The sequence below is a fragment of the Rattus norvegicus genome, chromosome 6 (genome assembly GCF_021556685.1).
Source record: "Rattus norvegicus strain SHRSP/BbbUtx chromosome 6, alternate assembly SHRSP_T2T, whole genome shotgun sequence".
Classification (NCBI taxonomy): Eukaryota; Metazoa; Chordata; class Mammalia; order Rodentia; family Muridae; genus Rattus; species Rattus norvegicus.
The window spans coordinates 63,321,757-63,345,604 of NC_141539.1; the positions used below are offsets into that span (position 1 = coordinate 63,321,757).

A 23,848-nucleotide genomic window follows, 5' to 3' on the forward strand; every position below is an offset into this window, starting at 1 on the left:
CAGAAATTAAACAGTGATGTAGACAGACTAAGAGAAGTCATGAGCCAAATGGACTTAACGGATATTTATAGAACATTCTATCCTAAAGCAAAAGGATATACCTTCTTCTCAGCTCCTCATGGTACTTTCTCCAAAATTGACCATATAATTGGTCAAAAAACGGGCCTCAACAGGTACAGAAAGATAGAAATAATCCCATGCGTGCTATCGGACCACCACGACCTAAAACTGGTCTTCAATAACAATAAGGGAAGAATGCCCACATATACGTGGAAATTGAACAATGCTCTACTCAATGATAACCTGGTCAAGGAAGAAATAAAGAAAGAAATTAAAAACTTTTTAGAATTTAATGAAAATGAAGATACAACATACTCAAACTTATGGGACACAATGAAAGCTGTGCTAAGAGGAAAACTCATAGCGCTGAGTGCCTGCAGAAAGAAACAGGAAAGAGCATATGTCAGCAGCTTGACAGCACACCTAAAAGCTCTAGAACAAAAAGAAGCAAATACACCCAGGAGGAGTAGAAGGCAGGAAATAATCAAACTCAGAGCTGAAATCAACCAAGTAGAAACAAAAAGGACCATAGAAAGAATCAACAGAACCAAAAGTTGGTTCTTTGAGAAAATCAACAAGATAGATAAACCCTTAGCCAGACTAACGAGAGGACACAGAGAGTGTGTCCAAATTAACAAAATCAGAAATGAAAAGGGAGACATAACTACAGATTCGGAGGAAATTCAAAAAATCATCAGATCTTACTATAAAAACCTATATTCAACAAAATTTGAAAATCTTCAGGAAATGGACAATTTCCTAGACAGATACCAGGTATCGAAGTTAAATCAGGAACAGATAAACCAGTTAAACAACCCCATAACTCCTAAGGAAATAGAAGCAGTCATTAAAGGTCTCCCAACCAAAAAGAGCCCAGGTCCAGACGGGTTTAGTGCAGAATTCTATCAAACCTTCATAGAAGACCTCATACCAATATTATCCAAACTATTCCACAAAATTGAAACAGATGGAGCCCTACCGAATTCCTTCTATGAAGCCACAATTACTCTTATACCTAAACCACACAAAGACACAACAAAGAAAGAGAACTTCAGACCAATTTCCCTTATGAATATCGACGCAAAAATACTCAATAAAATTCTGGCAAACCGAATCAAAGAGCACATCAAAACAATCATCCACCATGATCAAGTAGGCTTCATCCCAGGCATGCAGGGATGGTTTAATATACGGAAAACCATCAACGTGATACATTATATAAACAAACTGAAAGAACAGAACCACATGATCATTTCATTAGATGCTGAGAAAGCATTTGACAAATTTCAACACCCCTTCATGATAAAAGTCCTGGAAAGAATAGGAATTCAAGGCCCATACCTAAACATAGTAAAAGACATATACAGCAAACCAGTTGCTAACATTAAACTAAATGGAGAGAAACTTGAAGCAATCCCACTAAAATCAGGGACTAGACAAGGCTGCCCACTCTCTCCCTACTTATTCAATATAGTTCTTGAAGTTCTAGCCAGAGCAATCAGACAACAAAAGGAGATCAAAGGGATACAGATCGGAAAAGAAGAGGTCAAAATATCACTATTTGCAGATGACATGATAGTATATTTAAGTGATCCCAAAAGTTCCACCAGAGAACTACTAAAGCTGATAAACAACTTCAGCCAAGTGGCTGGGTATAAAATTAACTCAAATAAATCAGTTGCCTTCCTCTATACAAAAGAGAAACAAGCCGAGAAAGAAATTAGGGAAACGACACCCTTCATAATAGACCCAAATAATATAAAGTACCTCGGTGTGACTTTAACCAAGCAAGTAAAAGATCTGTACAATAAGAACTTCAAGACACTGAGGAAAGAAATTGAAGAAGACCTCAGAAGATGGAAAGATCTCCCATGCTCATGGATTGGCAGGATTAATATGGTAAAAATGGCCATCTTACCAAAAGCAATCTACAGATTCAATGCAATCCCCATCAAAATACCAATCCAATTCTTCAAAGAGTTAGACAGAACAATTTGCAAATTCATCTGGAATAACAAAAAACCCAGGATAGCTAAAGCTATCCTCAACAATAAAAGGACTTCAGGGGGAATCACTATCCCTGAACTCAAGCAGTATTACAGAGCAATAGTGATAAAAACTGCATGGTATTGGTACAGAGACAGACAGATAGACCAATGGAATAGAATTGAAGACCCAGAAATGAACCCACACACCTATGGTCACTTGATTTTTGACAAAGGAGCCAAAACCATCCAATGGAAAAAAGATAGTATTTTCAGCAAATGGTGCTGGTTCAACTGGAGGGCAACATGTAGAAGAATGCAGATCGATCCATCCTTATCACCCTGTACAAAGCTTAAGTCCAAGTGGATCAAGGACCTCCACATCAAACCAGACACACTCAAACTAATAGAAGAAAAACTAGGGAAGCATCTGGAACACATGGGCACTGGAAAAAATTTCCTGAACAAAACACCAATGGCTTATGCTCTAAGATCAAGAATCGACAAATGGGATCTCATAAAACTGCAAAGCTTCTGTAAGGCAAAGGACACTGTGGTTAGGACAAAACGGCAACCAACAGATTGGGAAAAGATCTTTACCAATCCTACAACAGATAGAGGCCTTATTTCCAAAATATACAAAGAACTCAAGAAGTTAGACCGCAGGGAAACAAATAACCCTATTAAAAAATGGGGTTCAGAGCTAAACAAAGAATTCACAGCTGAGGAATGCCGAATGGCTGAGAAACACCTAAAGAAATGTTCAACATCTTTAGTCATAAGGGAAATGCAAATCAAAACAACCCTGAGATTTCACCTCACACCAGTGCGATTGGCTAAGATCAAAAACTCAGGTGACAGCAGATGCTGGCGAGGATGTGGAGAAAGAGGAACACTCCTCCATTGTTGGTGGGATTGCAGACTGGTAAAACCATTCTGGAAATCTGTCTGGAGGTTCCTCAGAAAATTGGACATTGAACTGCCTGATGATCCCGCTATACCTCTCTTGGGCATATACCCAAAAGATGCCTCAACATATAAAAGAGACACGTGCTCCACTATGTTCATCGCAGCCTTATTTATAATAGCCAGAAGCTGGAAAGAACCCAGATGCCCTTCAACAGAGGAATGGATACAGAAAATGTGGTACATCTACACAATGGAATATTACTCAGCTATCAAAAACAACGAGTTTATGAAATTCGTAGGCAAATGGTTGGAACTGGAAAATATCATCCTGAGTGAGCTAACCCAATCACAGAAAGACATACATGGTATGCACTCATTGATAAGTGGCTATTAGCCCAAATGCTTGAATTACCCTAGATCCCTAGAACAAACGAAACTCAAGACGGATGATCAAAATGTGAATGCTTCACTCCTTCTTTAAATGAGGAAAAAGAATACCCTTGGCAGGGAAGGGAGAGGCAAAGATTAAAACAGAGACTGAAGGAACACCCATTCAGAGCCTGCCCCACATGTGGCCCATACATATACAGCCACCCAATTAGACAAGATGGATGAAGCAAAGAAGTGCAGACCGACAGGAGCCGGATGTAGATCGCTCCTGAGAGACACAGCCAGAATACAGCAAATATAGAGGCGAATGCCAGCAGCAAACCACTGAACTGAGAATAGGTCCCCTATTGAAGGAATCAGAGAAAGAACTGGAAGAGCTTGAAGGGGCTCGAGACCCCAAAAGTACAACAATGCCAAGCAACCAGAGCTTCCCGGGACTAAGCCACTACCTAAAGACTATACATGGACTGACCCTGGACTCTGACCCCATAGGTAGCAATGAATATCCTAGTAAGAGCACCAGTGGAAGGGGAAGCCCTGGGTCCTGCTAAGACTGAACCCACAGTGAACTAGTCTGTGGGGGGAGGGCGGCAATGGGGGGAGGGTTGGGAGGGGAACACCCATAAGGAAGGGGAGGGGGGAGGGGGATGTTTGCCCGGAAACCGGGAAAGGGAATAACACTCGAAATGTATATAAGAAATACTCAAGTTAATAAAAAAAAAAAAAAAGGAAAAAAAAATTTTCACTAAAATGTCACGATACAAAACATTTTCCAAAAAGATGTGTTTTAATGATGAAAAACATTCAATGCATATTCTTTATGATATTGAGCATGTGATATCAAATGTATAAAGTTAAACTTATAGAAATAAAATGTCTTTTATCACGAAGGGCCTGTGATTTTAGTTTTCTAAAAAAGCTAAAGAAGTTCATCTTATATAAGGACACTTGGAGGTGAATAGCGTCCAAGTCACATGGACCTGAGATGGGAAACAGCAAGGCACTGTTAGAGCCATACATAAAGTAAACCTTACTGCACACAGAATAACCAGAGGGGAAATGTTTAGAAGCACTGCGGCTTTCTTCTCTGGTGTATAAAGACAAGTCTGGCTAGCAGTTGCTGAATTATAAAATTCCTTCCTCAGAAATCCCCCTAGATTGCAAAGTTGATCCAAAACAAGAGTTTGCTTTAAGTTATTTCAATATAGCATATAACAATTCCTTTAAAAAGAGGATAAAGAGAAGAAGAGGAGCATGTTAGTCATTTATATGTATCCATTTGGCAGAAGGCATTTATCTTCAAAAGCCAATAACAAAAATAAACAAATCCCCAACAACAAAGAGGGGCAGCTGTCCTGAGGCAGCCAGAATAGTTGCTGGTTTTTTGAAACTCAGTTTACCACTTGCTAGAGTCCCAGCCCAGAAACCAGCCTGTGAATGTGGGGGGCTCATGGCCTTGTTTTATGATGACAATTGGTGTCCTCTTGTCTCTTCCAGAAGGGTCTGTCTCAAGGTACATTTTGGCTAAAAAAAGAAAAAAGAAAAAAAGAAAAGACAACAGTTCAGCTAGTTTCAGTTAGCCTGAAATATACAGTGAAAAATTCTTTCATACAAGTAAAAAATAAAATTCTTTTGCCCCAAGTAGCCAAGTAGGAACAGTCTCCAGGTTTTTCTCTCATCTGCCATGCAAAATACCATTAAAAAGTGTCGTTGTTGCCTGAAAGAATTCCAAACTTTATGAAACTATCCTCACAATTGTTATGACACTTCAGTAAATAGAAATAGGTGCTAAAAAAGGACACAATGACCATTTTCAAAAATAAGGATATTGTGATTTTGACAGACATATTTTAAATTAGGCAACAGAACAATTTTCTTGTATCATGAAACTCTTTTGCTTTAAAAGATAGCATTATTCAAGTTCTGATGGATAACTGGACATCTAAAACTTGGTGTGTGTTTTTGGAAGACAGGCTAAGGATAGCCAGGCTGGCCGGGACACTGTTCCTGAGGTGCTGCTGCTACAGTCGTCCCAGCGCAACTTACCAGACTTCACTGATTCCTTTTTCTCAACTTCATTGGCATCTTTGCCAATCCAAATGAAGATCTGGAAAACGCCATGAGAGCAAGCGCTGAATATGAGTACTGCCTGGCGCCCTGCCCACACAGCCACCTTCACACACACCCACACAGAGGAAGTGGGTAAAGCTGAAGCCGGTGGAAACCCTGTGGCTTTCTCAAGGCTCCCTCTCCCAGGAGACCTTTGTTTTTACACACAGCCTCTCTAACTACAGTTTACACCTGAACATGTTTGCAAGGGGGTATTCTTGTTACAAAGTGAGCCTGCTTGCTTTCTCTTGAGATCAACAGCTTCTTGACTGCTTTTACATCCATCTTCTAAGCCTGCATGGCAGTCATCTCCATCCCACGCTGTAGTAGACCTATAAAGGACTGCATGTAGGTGCAGGGCTTGTCTGTGGATGTCTTCTCGAACCCCTGGCTTCTATCTAATGCTTTCTTATAGTACAGTGCCCTACAGTACCTTGGTAAAGTACTAGAATGTCCAGTATTTAAATGTCAAGAGTTTAACATTGCATTTAAAGTGTTATGCATATAATCTTTATAGAATACATATGTGAGCCTGTAGTGCTGAGGCACTCTCCTGAATTACTCTACACCTACAGTCACCCTACGGTCACTTAGCAGTGCAACTTCGGTCAAATTAAGTTTCCATTGTGTTCTAACAGACACACAGTGTGCTGGAGCACAGAAGACACCATGACAGCATAGTATCTTGGATAAAAGATATAGCTTATTAAGAGATGAAATGACATACTGGGAGGGTTAGAGTTGACTCCCCAATTCAAGTATGCCCGTTACAGACCCAAGGCCAGGGTATTGGCCACTGAGTGCCTTAGCTGCCAGAAACCGATCTAAACGCTCAGGGGTTAAAAGCAGCTGTTCATACAGAGGATCTGAGTTTGATTTCCACACCCACATTTACTCATTCATTCATTCATTCATTAATTCAGTTCCAGACGATCCAATGACCTGTTATGACCTCTGCAGGCCAAACACTCACGCACAAAAAATATATACTTTTTAAAAGATATTTTTGTTTTTATGTTTATTTTTATTACATAATTATGTATGAGTGTTCTCCCTTTGTGTGTATTTCTGTATCACTTGGCATGCTTGGTGCCTAAGGAGGTGGTGAGCCTCCATGTGCGTGGTGGGAATCAAACCCTGGTCTTTTAAAACAACAAGGGCCTTTAACCACTGAGCCAAGTCTCCAGCCCAAAATCTTAAAAAGAAGAAGGAGGAGGAGGAGGAGGAGGGAGGGAGGAGGGAGGGAGGGAGGGAGGGAGGGAGGGAGGGAGGAAGGAAGGAAGGAAGGAAGGAAGGAAAGAAGGAAGGAAGGAAGGAAAGAAAGGGGGGTGCAATTTGAAAATAAGTTTGTGGCTGAGTCTAAAAGTAGGCCTAATCCAGTGTTTTACATATTGTTCTATATAATTTGATTCTTGACATGTTTGTCCTTTTCATGGTTGTTAATTTACATAAGGATTTTAAAAGACCACCATGTATTTATGTGTATATATGTACACATACATATACATATTTCACCTATCAAGTAACCACTGATTTTCTCCTAAATTAAGATCTATAAACAGTAACGTATTTTGCTGTTTAGTTTCAGAGATGGGTTCCTTGGAAATTCCGTTGAAATTCTCAATATTTTGGTCTTTCCCACCACACTGCACATATTCATGCATTTATTACTATAATGTATGCACAAGTAAGTTAATGAGTATAGTTAATAAATAAATAAAAAGTTGAGGTTTCTGCCTAAAGCTATAAAATATGAAAGCCATAGAATGATTTTCACAGTAAGAAATCAACTTGCTAAACTCTGTGCAATTTCTCTTGAGTACAGCCAAGCACAGCCTAGACCTATTTGTTATTTGAATGGCCATTTCCCAAAGCAAGTACTGTCCGTTCCCAACGGCTGTACCTGTTCCCACGCATCAAGTAGCATGACATCATCTTCGGCCAAGTCATCCTGGGTGAACTCTCCCGGAACTTCTTCAATCTGAAACGTTTGAAGAACTTTATGACCGAGCAATACAGCAAGGGAGTTTGTGACGCACTGGAGACAAGCACTGTCTAGTAATTTGGATGGCAATGAACACCTTGGTTCGTCATTTTTTCTTAGTTTAGGGTAAACAGATTTATCTATGTATTTGAGTGTTACAAAATGATGGTACAGTCCAGCTAGGATAGTATTTAATATATAAACAGAATCTGAACACATTTAGGACAGACATGTACAGTCAGTGTGAACACAGCTTCTTGGTACTTGTAGTTTCCTATGACAAAAACTTCACGATTTTCTTGCCTGCCTAGTGTCAAGACATTTGATAGAATGGTGTGGGTATGGAGTTACCTTTCTTTTATAAGTCAAGACTATTTTAGTTAAGAGTAAGTTGATCTGGTTATTCTAATCAGCAAATCTAATAAGTCAGCATAATATTATACATGCAAGTTTTCATTGTTTTTATTTATAGTGGAATAAATTTTGTTTTCTGCCATTAGATGGTAATTGAATTACTGCATTACCAATACAAGTAGACCATATTAACCTGAAGCTCAATTTTAGATTTCTGCAATTCTTCCTGATTCTTAGGGAGGTTTGACAGTTTAGATTTTGGTTCCCAATTTCTTGGATCTTCCCTCTAAGCAGTCACAGGGATGGCATAGACCTTGGCTTCTGCCAGTTCATATTAGCAAATGTGACTTATCAGGGGTTTCCTGTGTTCCTGACTCTGTCACGGGAAACTTGGCAGAAGCTCAGAGAGGACTAAATTGCTTTATATTGTCATTTTGTTTTAAAGATTTGTCAGAAGCAATAAAAGAAATGCTAAAGGCAAGCAAGTGAGTTGTCTGGAGAAAGCCCACCATTTTGCATGGCTTGCAATGGGTGAGCTCTAAGAATGCAGGCTCTTTAGAGCTATATATCCCAGGATTGCTTCTTGCTGCTGGTATGCCATTCCTGTCACTATTACATAACCTAATGATTCCTAGACGTCAGCCAGCCCATCTTATTGGACAAATTCCCTGCAGATCAACATGAAGATGATCTTTCATGAATTAATGCTGTTTAGATGAATTAATGACATACAGAATTCCTAAGTTAATTCAAATACTTACAAGAAAAAGTTTAAGAAGATGGTTTTTGTTGTTTTAGAAAGACACGATAAGAGTCAAGAATAGAATGTGCCCCCTCCTTGTAGAATAGTAAGTAAAGGCTGCATAATAGGGAGGATGATGAGCCTTCACAGTTACACTGAGAAGAGAAATAGGCTTGGGACAGTTCGTGATCAAGAAAGACCTTTCATTCTAGGTCAGACCCAAGGATGAAGCCACAGGTGTGCATTATGGTAAAGCAAGGCTGTGGGGAACTGCTGCTTTGAATGTATAGAAAACTTACAGAATGAAACACTGCTTTGAACTCACTATCAACATCCTTCTGTCTGTAACTCTCCTTTTGTGTAACATTTTATCCATCTGGCAATTTTCCAAGAAACTTTTGTCTGAGAAGGTATAAAAAGGCCAGAGAGAAGAAATGAAGTGGTAGTTTGGGGAGCTGCATGTGTTTGGCTTGGGAGGTTCTGCCTGAATATATATGTGTGTGTGTGTGTGTGTGTGTGTGTGTGTGTGTGTGTGTGTGTGTGTTGGTCTACATGTATGTATATGCATGTAGGTATATGTGTAAGTATGTAAGTATGAATGAACATGCATGGTTTTATGAGATAGGTGGTCAGGCCGGACTGGAATGTGTATGTGTAATTAAGCCTTTTTATTTCTTTTAATCCCATGATGCTGCTATTATTAATTATTGGAATTAATTACCAAAAGGCAGCAATGTTTGGCCTCAGAATATAGTTATAAACAGAATTGCTAGAGATAAAGTTTTAGCTACAATCGCTGACTCCATACCTCATTGCTGCCTTTCTCAGAGAATGGATGCTGGGCTGGTAACCAGCAAAGACTATCTTTAAACATGTATAGATGTGTCGGGTGTGTGTGTGTGTGTGTGTGTGTGTGTGTGTGTGTGTGTGTGTGTGTGTACTTAACTTGATACACAAGGTCCTAGAAAGCCAAAAGAGAGTGTCTTGGATTCTTTGCACTGGAGTTACAAGTGGTTGTGAGCTCACCTCCAGGAGTGCTGGGAACTGAACTTGGGTCCTCTACAAGTGTGTGCTTTTAACCACTGAGACCTCTCCCCAATCCTGTACCGCCATCTTTCAGAATATTTACCAATCCTCTGGTCATTTAAAAGACAAAACTTTAAATATCATTTCTCTGCTATGTTTTAATTTTTTTACACAAATCATTAACACAACAACCATATGAAGTAAATACTGACCTTTCCCACATTTAAAACAATGGGAGCATGTGCACAGCGAGAGCCTAGAAACTGCCTAAGGTTGCCTAGCAAGCATGTAACATCATCCAGTAGATGCTGTCACATAGGAAGGTTGTTTCTAAAAGCTATGTTTTCAACAGTGGGCTCTGCTGCCGTGCACTAGTGTATATGTTTAAATCTATTTCCTGATGGTTATGGTAACATCAAACACATATTGGTAATAATTCTTTTTCTTAAGCTGTGAAAGGAGCAAAAAAGTTTCCAAATGCCATATAAGAGAGAGAGAGAGTAAATACAGAAAAAAATGTGTATTTCTGATAATGCGTAACATGACCATGAACAAGCAAAAAAAAAAAAAAATCAAAAACTAATAGAGACTAACAGAGGGTTTTAAAATCCAACTGGGGATGAAGCCAGAGTACCTGTTTTATGAAATTATATCTTCCTAAGACTGTGGGGATACCCAACCACAATGGCTCTACAGTGTAACCTCTAAAAACTTAAGGCTCAGAGAACAGCACAAAAGAGAAGACAGAAAGATCATAAGAAGTCAGATGACCAGGACCCCTCTGGTACTCTATAGGGTACTACAGGCTAGGAGAAAATCACCCTGCCCCACGCCTACTCCCAAACTAAGGACTTAAACCCCCCAGCCCCATGACTCAGGGGCTGTCATTATGTGTTTGCCCCCAATAAATCTCTTGTGTGAGGTTTGTTGCATGGTGTGGCTTTGCAGTATTCCTTGACCTCTAATTGCCAAGATACCCTTGCATTGGAAAACTATTTCAACCCCAACTTCTAGTGTCTTTCAGCTGAACCCATAAAATCTCAACAGTGTGGTTTCTCGAATGAGACCTGAATAAGGACAATACCATTCAACATACCAACACGGATGAGGACATTTCAGAGGGCCTCATCCCTATATGAAGAGAGACAGGAAACCTGTCTCTAAGAGATGGAAAATTGGTTTTCTCCAAGGATGAGCCCCTTCGTATCCCATCCCAAGCAGTCAACCTATAATACATGTGCATACAACTAAATGTACAACACTTAAATTAATTAAATATGGAGTGTATGTGAGTGTGCATGTACCGAAAAATGGTCATGAATTTAAGAGCATGCAGGGAGAACATGAATGGCATTGGATGGGGGACAGTATAGACAGAAACAATATAGTACTTATGTTTGGAAATTACAAAATAAAATCAAGAATCTAATTTATAGCAATATTAGCAAATAGATTATTTAAGCATGTGTGAACAAAAAGAGAAGCTGTTTGGATATGATGTAATACTATTAATAAAATAGATTTCATATAGTAAACATAAAACAGAGCAAGTTCAAAATTTTTCTAAAATAGATGGGAAACTGTGGCCCCCAAAATTAATATTTATCACTACCCATCATTACATCTTAAGATTTCAGGTCAAATCATTTGTAAGCTCCAAGTATGTTTTTATAAACGGGCAGCTCCTTTAGGACTTCATTTCCAGTACTGAATCTGCTGAGCACTTCTGACGTTTTGTGTAATGGAAGTTAAGTTTTTATTCACTAGGATGAGAAGAATCTCTCGAGTTCACACATAATTCTAGAACGTCAGAGATGGTAAACTTTTCTGATTAAGTGGAGGTAAATGACTCAGGATGAAATTTTGGAACCCAACAGAAAATCATGCACTGTTATGGACTGTATGTTTGTGTTCAGAATCAGGAGGTGGGGGCTGATGCTCACAATTAGGTTTGGTTGAGGTCACAAGGATAAGGCCCAGCAGTGGCCTAAGAAGAGACAGATCTGGCTCTCCGGGCTATGTGAAGATGCTAGAAGAGCCCTCTCCAGACAGCAGATACGCTGGTGCTTAGACCGCCAGGGTTCCAGGATATAAGAACGCTATGCTTACTGTTTAAATACTCCAGTCTACCATATTTGGGTTACAACAGTTTAAACTGAGACTCCGTGTGCAGCACTATCCCCCGGATGAAACATTCCTTCTCTTTATGGGACGCTCATTATGACTCAGGATGTTGTAAAGGGAGATGAAACAATCCCTCCGGCATTAAATCCATGAAGGAGGCAACCGGAAAGCTTCAGGAAGTCCTGAAACTAACTAGATATGTTAGGCCCCCTCCCTCCCAAGGCCTATGTGACTAGTAAGGGCTTCTGAGAGACACTCTCAGACCAAGACAAGATGCTTGAAGAGGCATCCTCCAACCCTCTATGCCACCTGCAGGCTGTGTAGTGACTTCCAGGTTTCCAGTTTTCATGAGACGTCGCCCATGTAGGAGGTGGCTTTTGATGGTGCAGCCGCCTTTGAGTCATCCCTACTTCTGTAAGTGACACTAATAAAGCTCATTGGCTCACCAAGCTGGACTTTAGCAGTTCCCATCCTTGGTCTGCATCTGGTTCCCTCTCTGGGGCAAGTAGACCGTTACTCACAGCTTCCAAGGAATGGTGTCATGCAATAGATATGCACAGCCTCCTAAGTTTACTTTTAATTGCCTGAACTATAAAGGACTAGAAAATATAACATTACTCTTGATGTCATGGAATTTTCAGGGAAGCACAAAGTTCTCTGTGATCTTGTTCAACGACCTTAATAATCCCATACTTGTTTGTCTGTTTGTCTGTCAACCTGGGAAGAATCCGTATTCTTCTGTCTACACTTAGATGAGAAATGATGGCTCTGCTCTCCCGAGAAAGTATCTAATAAATAAATGAGCAGAGCTAGCCACCCGAATTTCACAAGGAAACACTAAATGCTGATACAGATGTGAAGTAGATATTTTAAAGGGCATTTTAATTTATATACTACTTTAGAGTTTTCTAGATATTTCTGTATCTGTCACATCATTGGGCCTTAAACTACCTGTACAGAGTAAAGATTATCACCCACAGTGTACAGAGGAACCAAACACGGGACTCACAGCTGCCCCATATTTCAAAGTTCTCAGAGCCACGACAGAATACCTCCCCTAACAGTGAGCTCCGTCTGTTTAGGACACTTACAATGAATCTTCCAGTTTTGTTAGAGCAGCCATAAAGCCGAGGAGGATGATCTTCAGCCTGTGTTTCCAGCAATGGTGAAGTCTGGTAGTCTCCTCTTCCTCCAAGAGAGTTCCAGAATTCATCTATGGAATGCACAGTGAGTTAGTCAGTACAAATCCTATAGTCATATACTTTATAGGATCTCACACTAATGGCAGGATTATCTCATCCTAAGTAAATTATACCAGATGCCGTCAACGCTTGCAATTAAAAGAAGCATCCATACACAACTCTAGTGATAAGAAAAATGATTTTTTATTGAATAAAGTCAATTAAGAGTATGAAAGTGGTGACCTTGGACCTATAGCACACACCTGGTTCCTTGCCTTCTTGAATTCTTGTGGTTTTGCATTTGAGGACATCAGCCACATACTCTGCTCCTTTCTCCTCCTCCTGGCTAGCCCCTTTTCCTATCCAGATGAAGCCATTGTTTCGTGGCAGTTTCAGGACAAAAGTGTCATTAGAATTCAATGAATTTGTATCCACATCAACCTAGGGCATGAGGGGAAACAATGCAATGATTCAAATTTGCTACTGAGGGTGTGGGGAGCCATCCAGAGCCTTCTGCCTGACCCCAGGAGATTAATTCAAGGCCCAGGTGAAATAGATGCCTGAAACACTTGAGTAAGCACGTCTTGGTCCATGACACATGACGTTCAGCTGCCCGCAGACAATAAAACACAGCTTTAAAATGTCATCAGTCTGGCAGAGTGTGCTTTCCCAAACTTTTAATCCCAGCACTCAAGAGGCAGAAGAAGCCAGATCTCTGTGAATTTAAGGCCAGCCTGGTCTACATAGAAGTTGCAGGGCAGCGAAGACTACATAGAGACGGTCTCAAAATTAATTAACTAAAATAGCCAAGCTGGCAGTCAAGAATTGAGGATTTTGGCCAGAAAACAGGAGGTAGTTCACTCCTGTAATCCCACCACTCAGGAGCTGAAGCAAAGGGAAAATAAAAGGTCTAGCCTAAGTTATACAGAAGACTACCTCAAAAACAAGGCAACAAGGCTATGGTGACAGCTCAGTGGTTAAGAGTACACACTGCTCTTCTGGAGGACTTGAGCTGGGTCACCAGCACCTGCATCAGGCAAGGTAAACTGCTCTAACTCCATGGAGCTCCAGAAGATCCATCATCCTCTTGTGATTTCCAAACTTGGCAGGCAAACATGGCAGACCAACATAGTAGATTCTCACATGGACACACACTCACAAAAATGAAAACACCAAAGCAACCCAACTAATGACAAAGTGATTAAAATAATATTCAGAGATATTACAGAGAGACAAGACTTCCCACATCTGGTGCCTGCACAAAGGGTACAACATCAAATAGCAAACATAAAGATGGTACCTTTTTCTCCCCACTAAAGAGAATGTTTGTGGTATTAATTAGAGGGAGCCCTGAAATCCACAAAACAGAGAGGGCAAAGAGATGACTTCGGGCTCACTAGCAGTGTTTTCTAACTCAGATAAATGCCAGCTTAAATGATAGATCTGTGTAGAGGATGAGAAGCAGCTCTGGCACACATTTTCCTTGTAACCAGAAGCTGGATACACTATCTGCGGTCTACCAAGTGCAATTTGGGTTCCTGTGTCTACAGAGGAAAGAGCCCAAATGGGTTAGACACTGAGGTATGAGCGTGGCCTGTGGTGACATCAGGCATGGATAGGACCTCTGACGTCTCTGGCCTGGTCATGATCATGAGCATCCTAGGATGGGCTTGGTCTAGGATTCTGTGGTTTGGTGACATCATGCCTACATCTGTGAGAATTGGTTTGAACACACAGTCACGTAGCAGTAATTGATTTTCTGAGTAATTGTAGAGCTGACTGTAACATGACTGCCATGGAGACCAGGAACAACCAGTATGCCAGACCAAGGCAGTGCAACCAAGAGCGTGAGGAAAACAGGAGTGTGGCCAACATGAGAGGACAGGGAGAAAACATGTTTAAAAAAGACTGGCATGATACATTGTTCCAAATGATGCACTTAGCCCATGTCACTGAACTGCCCAGACCAAGGCATCTGCTGCAGGAGAAATGGATCTTGCCAGTTTGTAAGGGCCTGACTCTAGAGAGAAAAATTAGAGGGAAAAGAAGTGGCTGTTGGAATTCTGGAGACTGGTAATATTCGGGGAAGCTATAATTGTCTTCTTTCACCAGAAATGAGGCCTCCTAGGCCAAGTCCAAGGAAAGTCTCCTTGGACTGGTAAAGAATGCCAGTAACCAGGTCTGATTTCAGGACTCCTGTTTTCTGATCTGTATCTTTTTTATTGCAGAAGAAGCATCAGATATATGAGGTGAGGTGACAAGAGGCCAGTGCCCAGATTAGGGTGAGCCTGGAAAAGGAGCAATGTTTGTTTAGGAAAGACCAGCTTTCCAGGAAACAAGACAGAGGGCCACATAGACGCATCATAACCCAAGTATCAGAGAAAGTAAAGAGAGAAAAGCCGATTCAGGGTGCTGCAAGGAAACAGGGTGATGCACTGAATTCAACGATGGCACCCCCTAAAGAAACGTCAGCTATGGAAGAGGTCAGGAATTCAACAGCGGAGCATTGTGACTGACTCTACCACATAAAATTAAATGAGTGTCCACAGACAAGAACTCCACTGTCAACTTAATGGATTTACAAACAAATAGTTATGATTGAACACATGAGTATCTGTGCCTAGAGTGTTGTAGGCAAGATCAATATGAAGGCTGACTTTAACTGATATGATCACACCTTAGCCCAAAAACACTTCGGTGCTTACAGGGCAAGCAGAGTAAAGCCCAATCAAACCTCTCTAGGAATGTGGGTGACATCTCCCTCATTGGAAAAATGTGCTCAGTAAACAGTACGAGTTGACCATGGCAAATGCCTGTCTAGTTAAGAAAACCAGGATGAGAGAAGGAGCCTTTGCAAGCACTGTTCCCATTTACCCCACCCATTTAGGCACTCAGGAATGTGTGCTGTCAGAGGAATGGAAACAAGAAATCCCTGGAGAAGGCAAGAGATAGTTTCTACAGAATTTGTTTTCAAGCACATCTCCTGGTTTCACCTCTCTTGGTAAATGATCCAGAATAGAAGATAAATGTGTCAAGTATATGAGGAAAAAGGAGATTACAGCCTGCAGTCAGAACAAATAGTAAGTATAGGAAGAACTGTGAGTCCATACAACGGGATCTGAAACCAAAGAAGTCCAAGCAAAAGCAGAGAGGACATCGTGGGCAGAGGGGTAGACTGAGGGCTGGAGCAATTTGGCTTTAGATAAGAACCATACCTTTTTATTCTACGTAATAAGTATTTATTAACCAATTTATCAAATTACTATTAAATACATAATTTATGGGTGCCATTGATATTAATTGATGCAACACCTCATCACTTTTGTATAACTTACTAATATATGAATTATTTTTTTAAAAAACATGAGTCAGTTGATTTTTTAAACTACTTCATAAGCCAGAGGAGACGATAATATCTATGTACAGTTGTAGCTGTGAAATTGCAGGCATGATGTGTGTGTGTGTGTGTGTGTAATTATATTTATGTTCTCTCTGAGAGAAGGAGGAGGTTGTTGAAAGGAACAGGGCAGAATAGAAGTGACAGAGACCATGGCTGCGGCCTTCACAATGACAGGGCAGATGACAGCAGAAGAGGGCTGTGGGTGGAGGGGCTGCATTGGTAAGGAAGAGGCAGGGACGAACCAAATAAAAAGGAAGTCAGAGGGGCCTGGGTGAGCAAGAACTGCCCCATCCAGGGGTCCCAGCAAAAGTAGACTGTTAGGAATTACAATCTCCACCAAGAGGCGTGGCAGAGTCAGTCTTCGAAGGACAGGCAGAGATGAAGCAGAAGGAGACCCAGAGAGATTGCTAGCAGACAGAGGCGAGACTGGTTGAATTTTCAGATCTGGGTTGAGTGGTTCCTAAAAACTAAAAGGGTTTGGAAGCAGCTCCAGAGAAACATGGCCCGATGGAGTGGTAGGAGAGGCCTGGATTTCAATGGTGACTAGAACTAGAGGTGGGACCAATTACTCCAGTGTGGGCAGATGTTCTCATACAGAGGCCCCCCTTCTCAGATCTCCCCAGGTTTCATGATCATCGGATCACACCGCACAGTCTTTCTAGCCCAGACCTTTAATGGTAGGACTGTAGCTGCTTCCTGCCTCTTGCCAGTGTCACTGGCAATGACATTCTCAAAACTCACGTGTTTGGGCTCAGTGCAGTTGAAAACCTGAGCTGCCCCCTCTTGCAATGTCTCTTCTTCTGTGCTTTACGTTGTTGAAGCAAAGGGCAGTCACTTGCCAGTGGATAGAGGCTAACACTGACGACGGCCAGGCGTATTGGGAAGTACATACCCAGAGCATATTCACAGAATGCACAGCTTTACCTCCACGATTCTAGTGATAGATGCCAGGTTCCTCCGGACTTGAAAGAGGCGTGTAGGGGGAGCCGGTGCCTGCCCTCCTTTCTTAGATGTCCCGTTCTTATAAATAATGAGTGGTTTGTCTTTGAACAAACTCAGCAGGTGAGCAGGCTCTTTGCCTTGAGACACACGAACCTGGATACACAGGGCAGGGAGACAGAAGTATGAACAAGAGCTTCCAAAGGCCAGGCAAATGGGAATTCAGAGGCATTCTCAATGATAGGGACTTGGGGACCACTGAGAATAACTGACTTCATAGACATGGTTGAACAATTACACATCCAAATGGGTGAGCAGCTACTAAGTATCTGCTGTCGTGGTCCTGCAGTTTGGAAAGTGTAGGAGGGAGCACTGAACAATATTCTACATAGCCCTCAAAAAAGAGGAATTGCCGACGTGAGGTGAAGGGACACTCATTAAGGTCGGTACTTTACTCTAGAAGAGATTAGGGTGGACAATGGGTAGACTGAATTGCTTAATAGTTTAAGTACTTCCGAGTTACTTCACCAAAAGCAATGCGGAACTTCAGCTATTTAAAAATAATTATTGTGAACCACTGCCATCTAGCGATTGAATAAGGAACTAGTGTTTCATCAATTCCTAGAAATTCATTACTTGTGCATCATCTACCATATTGTAAAATTTCCAAACACAGTGTGTGGCTCTCAAAGATTTTGAATCGTTTGTGAGGAACAGCTTTAAGCTGAACTACACGGCATAAGTGCTATCTCTTCTTAGCTAATAAATATTGTATTCCAACCAATGAAACCTTTGATTAGGAATGGAGCTAGCTGCGTGCACCTAAAGAACCCAACCATTTTATTGATCGAGTCTGTTTATATACATGGTTGATGTGTCCCTTTACGTGTGGGGCCAGCTTGCTCTATGTATCTATTCATTTATACCAAGAGGGAACGAAACCAAGTTCAGTCTCCCCATCACTAAGCGTGTGTCCTAAAGTATCTGAGTCACCTTTCTGCTTAATTATTACACTTGAAAATCAAACCTCACACTTATAAATGTTTGAAAACAAAACATTTTTATGCCATGTAGGAACTGAGCTCACTTGACTTCAGACATGAGGTAGCCAAAATGACACATCCTTGTGAAGAGAACACTTTATACTTCATGATGCTGAGTCAGAACTCTGATAAGCAGGCTAATGGAGCTGTCTAGAAGATGGGTTTTTTCTTAGTACAAGGAAACAAATGTCATCCCCCAAACCAGCCGGAGAATACAGCTAGGTGGTAAGGCAACCGATGTAGTTATAAAGAGAGAGGAAATAGAAAAGAGAGACAGAGATCTCTAGCTAAGTGTAAGGCCAAGGAACAAGCAAGTGCCACTCTACAGATATTAAGAGTAGGCAGACATGCTACAGATAGAGGGGAAGGAATTAAATAGGCAAAGACCATACATTTCTTGTAGTTATTAATAACAGTCATGAAATGTGGCAGACTTCCCAGCAAAGGAGGAAAAACAGACTTGAAGAAAGAATGTTGACACTGAAACTCACTGGAAACGGCCCCTTAGACACAGCAGAGACATGTTGACCTAGTACTCACACTGTCTGCACCTTGTCAGAGAGTAGTTGCTGACCCATCTCATAAAACAAAATGTGTGTGTGTGTGTGTGTGTGTGTGTGTGTTCTATAAGTGTGTGGGCATGTGTGCATGTGAGTGTGTGTGCATATATGTGTGCATGTGTATATAAGTGTATGTATGTGTGAGTGTGTGTGTACATGTGTGAATAAGTGTATGTGGGGGGTGAGTGCGTGTACATGTTTGTGCAGGTGTGTGTGAGTGTAAATGTGTATATATTCATGTGTGTGTATATGTATATGCATGTGAATGTGTGTATATGTATATGCATGTGAATGTGTGTATATGTATATGCATGTGAATGTGTGTGTACATGTGTGTGAGTTCATGCATGTGTATACGTGTGTATACATGTATACATGTGTATGAATGTGTGTGTACATGTGTGTGGTATGTACATGTGTTTGCATGTGTGTGCACGTGTGTGTGCATGTGTGTGAATGTGAGTGTGTACATGTGTGTATGCGTGTGTGCACATGTGTATTAGCACATGTGTGTATTTATGTATGTGTGTGTGTGTGTGTGCATGTGAGTGTATATATGTGTGTGATTTTTGACTCAGGGTTCAGTCATTCTCAAGGTTTTTTTTAATTTTAATTTTTAGAAATACCAAGTGCAGGATCCACTTCTCCCCTCCCTTGCCCCACTTCTCTCCCTTTGCATCTCTTTTCTCTTCCCCTGTGCTCCTCTTTCCTTCTTTCCTTCATTGTATCCCCTCCCTGCCCACTTTTGCCTCTTTTCTCCTGCCTGATATTTCCATCACTTTTGGCCAATGGTCTTTGTTTCAAGCAAGATTCTGATCCCTAAGAGGGAAAATATGGATCTACGTATCTGTCAAGGTTGATTTCAGCTTGCCTGTGTGAACCAGAACTTAGGGATTTCTATGACCGAGAATGCACAAAATATTGTTCTATGTTTTTACCTATGTTTAACGATTATCTACTGTTGTAGCTAACTGAAATTTGTCCAGTTGTGCTTACTTTGTACTGTTGTAATTTCTTGTTGCTTTTGTAGTAATTATCATATATAAATTCATCATCTTATACTTCAAAAGGCCATAAATTCGAAGTGAATTATTACCCTAATTTAGTCACTGGGTTAAAATATACAAGAGTTTACTCACTGGACTAAAGCCGGCTAGTGCAGTGTGATGATTTGAATGAGAGTGGCCCCCAGAGGCTTATATCTTTAAATGCTTGGTCTCCTGTTAGTGGAACTGTTTGAAAAGAACTAGGAGTTGTGGCATTGTTAGAGAAGGTTTGTTGGAGGGAGTCTTTGAGCTTTCAAAAGTTCATGCCAGGTCCAGTCTCACTCTCTGCCTACTCCCAGTGGATTTGGGTGTAAACTCTTAGCTCGTGCTCCAGCGCCATGCCTGCCTGCCTGCCTGCCTGCCTGCTGCCTGCCTGCCTGCCTGCTGCCTGCCTGCCTGCTGCCGGCCTGCCTGCCTGCTACCTGCCTGCCTGCCTGCCTGCCTGCTGCCTGCCTGCTGCCTGCCTGCCTGCTGCCTGCCTGCCTGCCTGCTGCCTGCTGCCTGCCTGCCTGCTGCCTGCCTGCCTGCCTGCTACCTGCCTGCCTGCCTGCCTGCTGCCTGCCTGCCTGCCTGCTGCCTGCCTGCCTGCTGCCTGCCTGCCTGCTGCCTGCCTGCCTGCTGCCTGCCTGCTGCCTGCCTGCTGCCTGCCTGCCTGCCTGCCTGCCTGCCTGCCTGCTGCCTGCTGCCTGCTGCCTGCTGCCTGCTGCCTGCCTGCCTGCTGCCTGCCTGCCTGCCTGCTGCCTGCCTGCCTGCTGCCTGCCTGCCTGCCTGCTGCCTGCCTGCCTGCCTGCCTGCCTGCTGCCTGCCTGCCTGCCTGCCTGCTGCCTGCCTGCCTGCCTGCCTGCTGCCTGCCTGCCTGCCTGCCTGCTGCCTGCCTGCCTGCCTGCCTGCCTGCCTGCCTGCCTGCCTGCCTGCCTGCCTGCCTGCTGCCTGCTGCCTGCCTGCTGCCTGCCTGCTGCCTGCCTGCCTGCCTGCTGCCTGCCTGCCTGCCTGCCTGCCTGCTGCCTGCCTGCCTGCCTGCCTGCTGCCTGCCTGCCTGCCTGCCTGCTGCCTGCCTGCCTGCCTGCCTGCTGCCTGCCTGCCTGCCTGCCTGCTGCCTGCCTGCCTGCCTGCCTGCCTGCCTGCCTGCTGCCTGCCTGCCTGCCTGCCTGCTGCCTGCCTGCCTGCCTGCCTGCCTGCCTGCTGCCTGCCTGCCTGCCTGCCTGCCTGCCTGCCTGCCTGCCTGCCTGCCTGCCTGCCTGCTGCCTGCCTGCCTGCCTGCCTGCCTGCCTGCTGCCTGCCTGCCTGCCTGCCTGCTGCCTGCCTGCCTGCCTGCCTGCTGCCTGCCTGCCTGCCTGCCTGCCTGCTGCCTGCTGCCTGCCTGCTGCCTGCCTGCCTGCTGCCTGCCTGCCTGCCTGCCTGCCTGCCTGCTGCCTGCCTGCCTGCCTGCTGCCTGCCTGCCTGCCTGCCTGCCTGCCTGCCTGCCTGCTGCCTGCCTGCCTGCCTGCCTGCCTGCCTGCCTGCTACCATGCTTCCATCATGACAGCCATGGTGTCACCCTTGGAACCTGTAAGCAAACTTCTAGTTAAATGCTTCCTTTTATAAGTCACCTTGGTCATGGTGTCTCTTCCAGCATTAGAACAGTAACTAAGATATGCAGGGACTCTAGGATGTGTTCTTTCCCTTGCCCTTTTCAGCTCCTCGAGGTTGCCTGTATTCTATTTTGGGTCCCTTTCTTCCCTAACGCCAGCAGTGGTCCATGGAGTCTTCATCACACTGCATCATTCTCACTCTGCCCTTCTCCCTCGTTGGCTCCTAAGGACACTGTTGAGTGTTTTGTTTTATCTGGTAATCCCTGGTCATCTCCCTCACGTAAGGCCAGCCAATGAGCAACCTTAATTCTCCTTTGTACCGTAACATTTTCACAGGGTCTCAGGGTTAGGATGTGCTTATATCAACACATAAGTCTGTCTATTATAACTGTTCACAGCTGGAGATGTCTAATAACTGTGGCATACAGTGGACTCTGAAGAAAAGAGACTCTTTGCTTTCTTCTTGGTCTATTTTCGTTGTTGTTGATGAATGACTACTTAATTTGCAATATTCACTTAAATGCAATATACTCACTTAAAAACAATATTTTGGCAATGTTATAAACCACACCTGATCAAAATAATGCATCTTCTCTTCTATTACACTTTATTAGTATACCTCTTCCCTTATACTTTCTATTTAATTCATATACTTTTATATTATTATTTCCCCTTCTGCAAGAAGGCAGGTAAGGAATTTTTTTTTCATGGACTTTCAAAACTTGACTGAGGCATAAGAAAAAGTGAACATCTACATAAAATATCATATGAATAAATTAATTTACAAAATAAAATTCATCTTGAATCCTAATATCACATGTGTATCAGTTTCATAGTCATTCCAAATAAATGCACTAAACTTGAACTTTTAAACACTACCTCCCTTTCTCCATCTTTTGTAACAAAAATCTACTTTTAATTCTGCAAAACACCTTGAAAGAATTGTGACATGACTATTAGCATAATTTATATCTGTTTTTATAAATTTTTAACCTCCATTTGAAGGGTAGAATTATAAAATTTATCACTCCTAAAATCAAAGTTTTAAACATGGAAATTTCATGCAATGTTTAATAAGATTGGTTCTCAAACATGCCGAATTGCAATGTAAATAAAACATACAATGTTACTGTACGCCATTGCTGACTGTAGGAGTGAAATGTGAACTATTTGAATCACTATGTTTATCACACAGTGGGAAACATGCAAACATCCTCCTGGAAACTTGTTGATAAATAATCTCACTGGTTTCACCCAAGTCTTCAGTTTAAAATTCATCTTTATGAAAACCAAACTCCTGTGTGAAGAATAATTTTAAAACTGTAAATGAATATGTGTCTTCTTGGTCTCTTTTTTTTTTATTATTATTATCTTGAGTATTTCTTATATACATTTCAAGTGTTATTCCCTTTCCCGGTTTCCGGACAGACATCACCCTCCCCCCTCCCCTTCCTTGTGGGTGTTCCCCTCCCAAACCTCCCCCCATTGCCACCCTCCCCGCATAGTCTAGTTCACTGGGGGTTCAGTCTTAGCAGGACCCAGGGCTTCCCCTTCCACTGGTGCTCTTACTAGGATATTCATTGCTACCTATGGGGTCAGAGTCCAGGGTCAGTCCATGTATAGTCTTTAGGTAGTGGCTTAGTCCCTGGAAGCTCTGGTTCCTTGACATTGTTGTACTTTTGGGGTCTCGAGCACCTTCAAGCTCTTCCAGTTCTTTCTCTGATTCCTTCAACGGGGGACCTATTCTCAGTTCAGTGGTTTGCTGCTGGCATTCGCCTCTGTATTTGCTGTATTCTGGCTGTGTCTCTCAGGAGCGATCTACATCCAGCTCCTGTCGGTCTGCACTTCTTTGCTTCATCCATCTTGTCTAATTGGGTGGCTGTATATGTATGGGCCACCTGTGGGGCAGGCTCTGAATGGGTGTTCCTTCAGTCTCTGTTTTAATCTTTGCCTCTCCCTTCCCTGCCAAGGGTATCTTCTTGGTCTCTTAAATTATTGGGTTGCCCATGCTTTTATTCTATTTTCAGTGGCTTCCTCTTCTCCAGAATCTGAGATGACCAGTGTCTGATGAAATATTTGAATTTCAAAATAAAAAGAAATCAACACAAAAAATCCCAAGATCCCTTCTGAATGTGGGAAGTGCGCTTTCATCAGGAAGAGGGCTAGGAAAATGGGGAATTGCATGAGTTGGGAAGGTAAGTATACCAACCTGCACAGCCTGCCCTCCGAGAGACCGATCCAACTGAACAGTCAGAAACGCAGACATCGTCAGCTCGTCTCTGGTAGCATCTGCCCCTTGCCTAGAGGAATGCAAGCAAATTACACTGGCTTCTAGTTAAGTTTTAATAGCATCCCATGCAGCCATTTCAAAAGGAGACTTGAAACTATAAAATATCAAAAGGAAGCCAATAGTTCAACATAACCA

The 23,848-nt window shown here is 42.4% G+C and overlaps 1 protein-coding gene across 1 annotated transcript in view; it reads right to left on the reverse strand.

The window, feature by feature from the left end:
- Nucleotides 1-4,112: 4,112 nt before the first annotated feature.
- Nucleotides 4,113-23,848, reverse strand: part of Scin (scinderin) — a 101,151-nt gene continuing 81,415 nt past the window's right edge. The window contains 7 exon segments of the mRNA NM_198748.2: nucleotides 4,113-4,868; nucleotides 5,391-5,451; nucleotides 7,357-7,434; nucleotides 12,775-12,896; nucleotides 13,128-13,305; nucleotides 17,189-17,359; nucleotides 23,633-23,723. Coding sequence (NP_942043.2) covers nucleotides 4,741-4,868; nucleotides 5,391-5,451; nucleotides 7,357-7,434; nucleotides 12,775-12,896; nucleotides 13,128-13,305; nucleotides 17,189-17,359; nucleotides 23,633-23,723 — 829 coding nt within the window. The 3' untranslated portion in view covers nucleotides 4,113-4,740.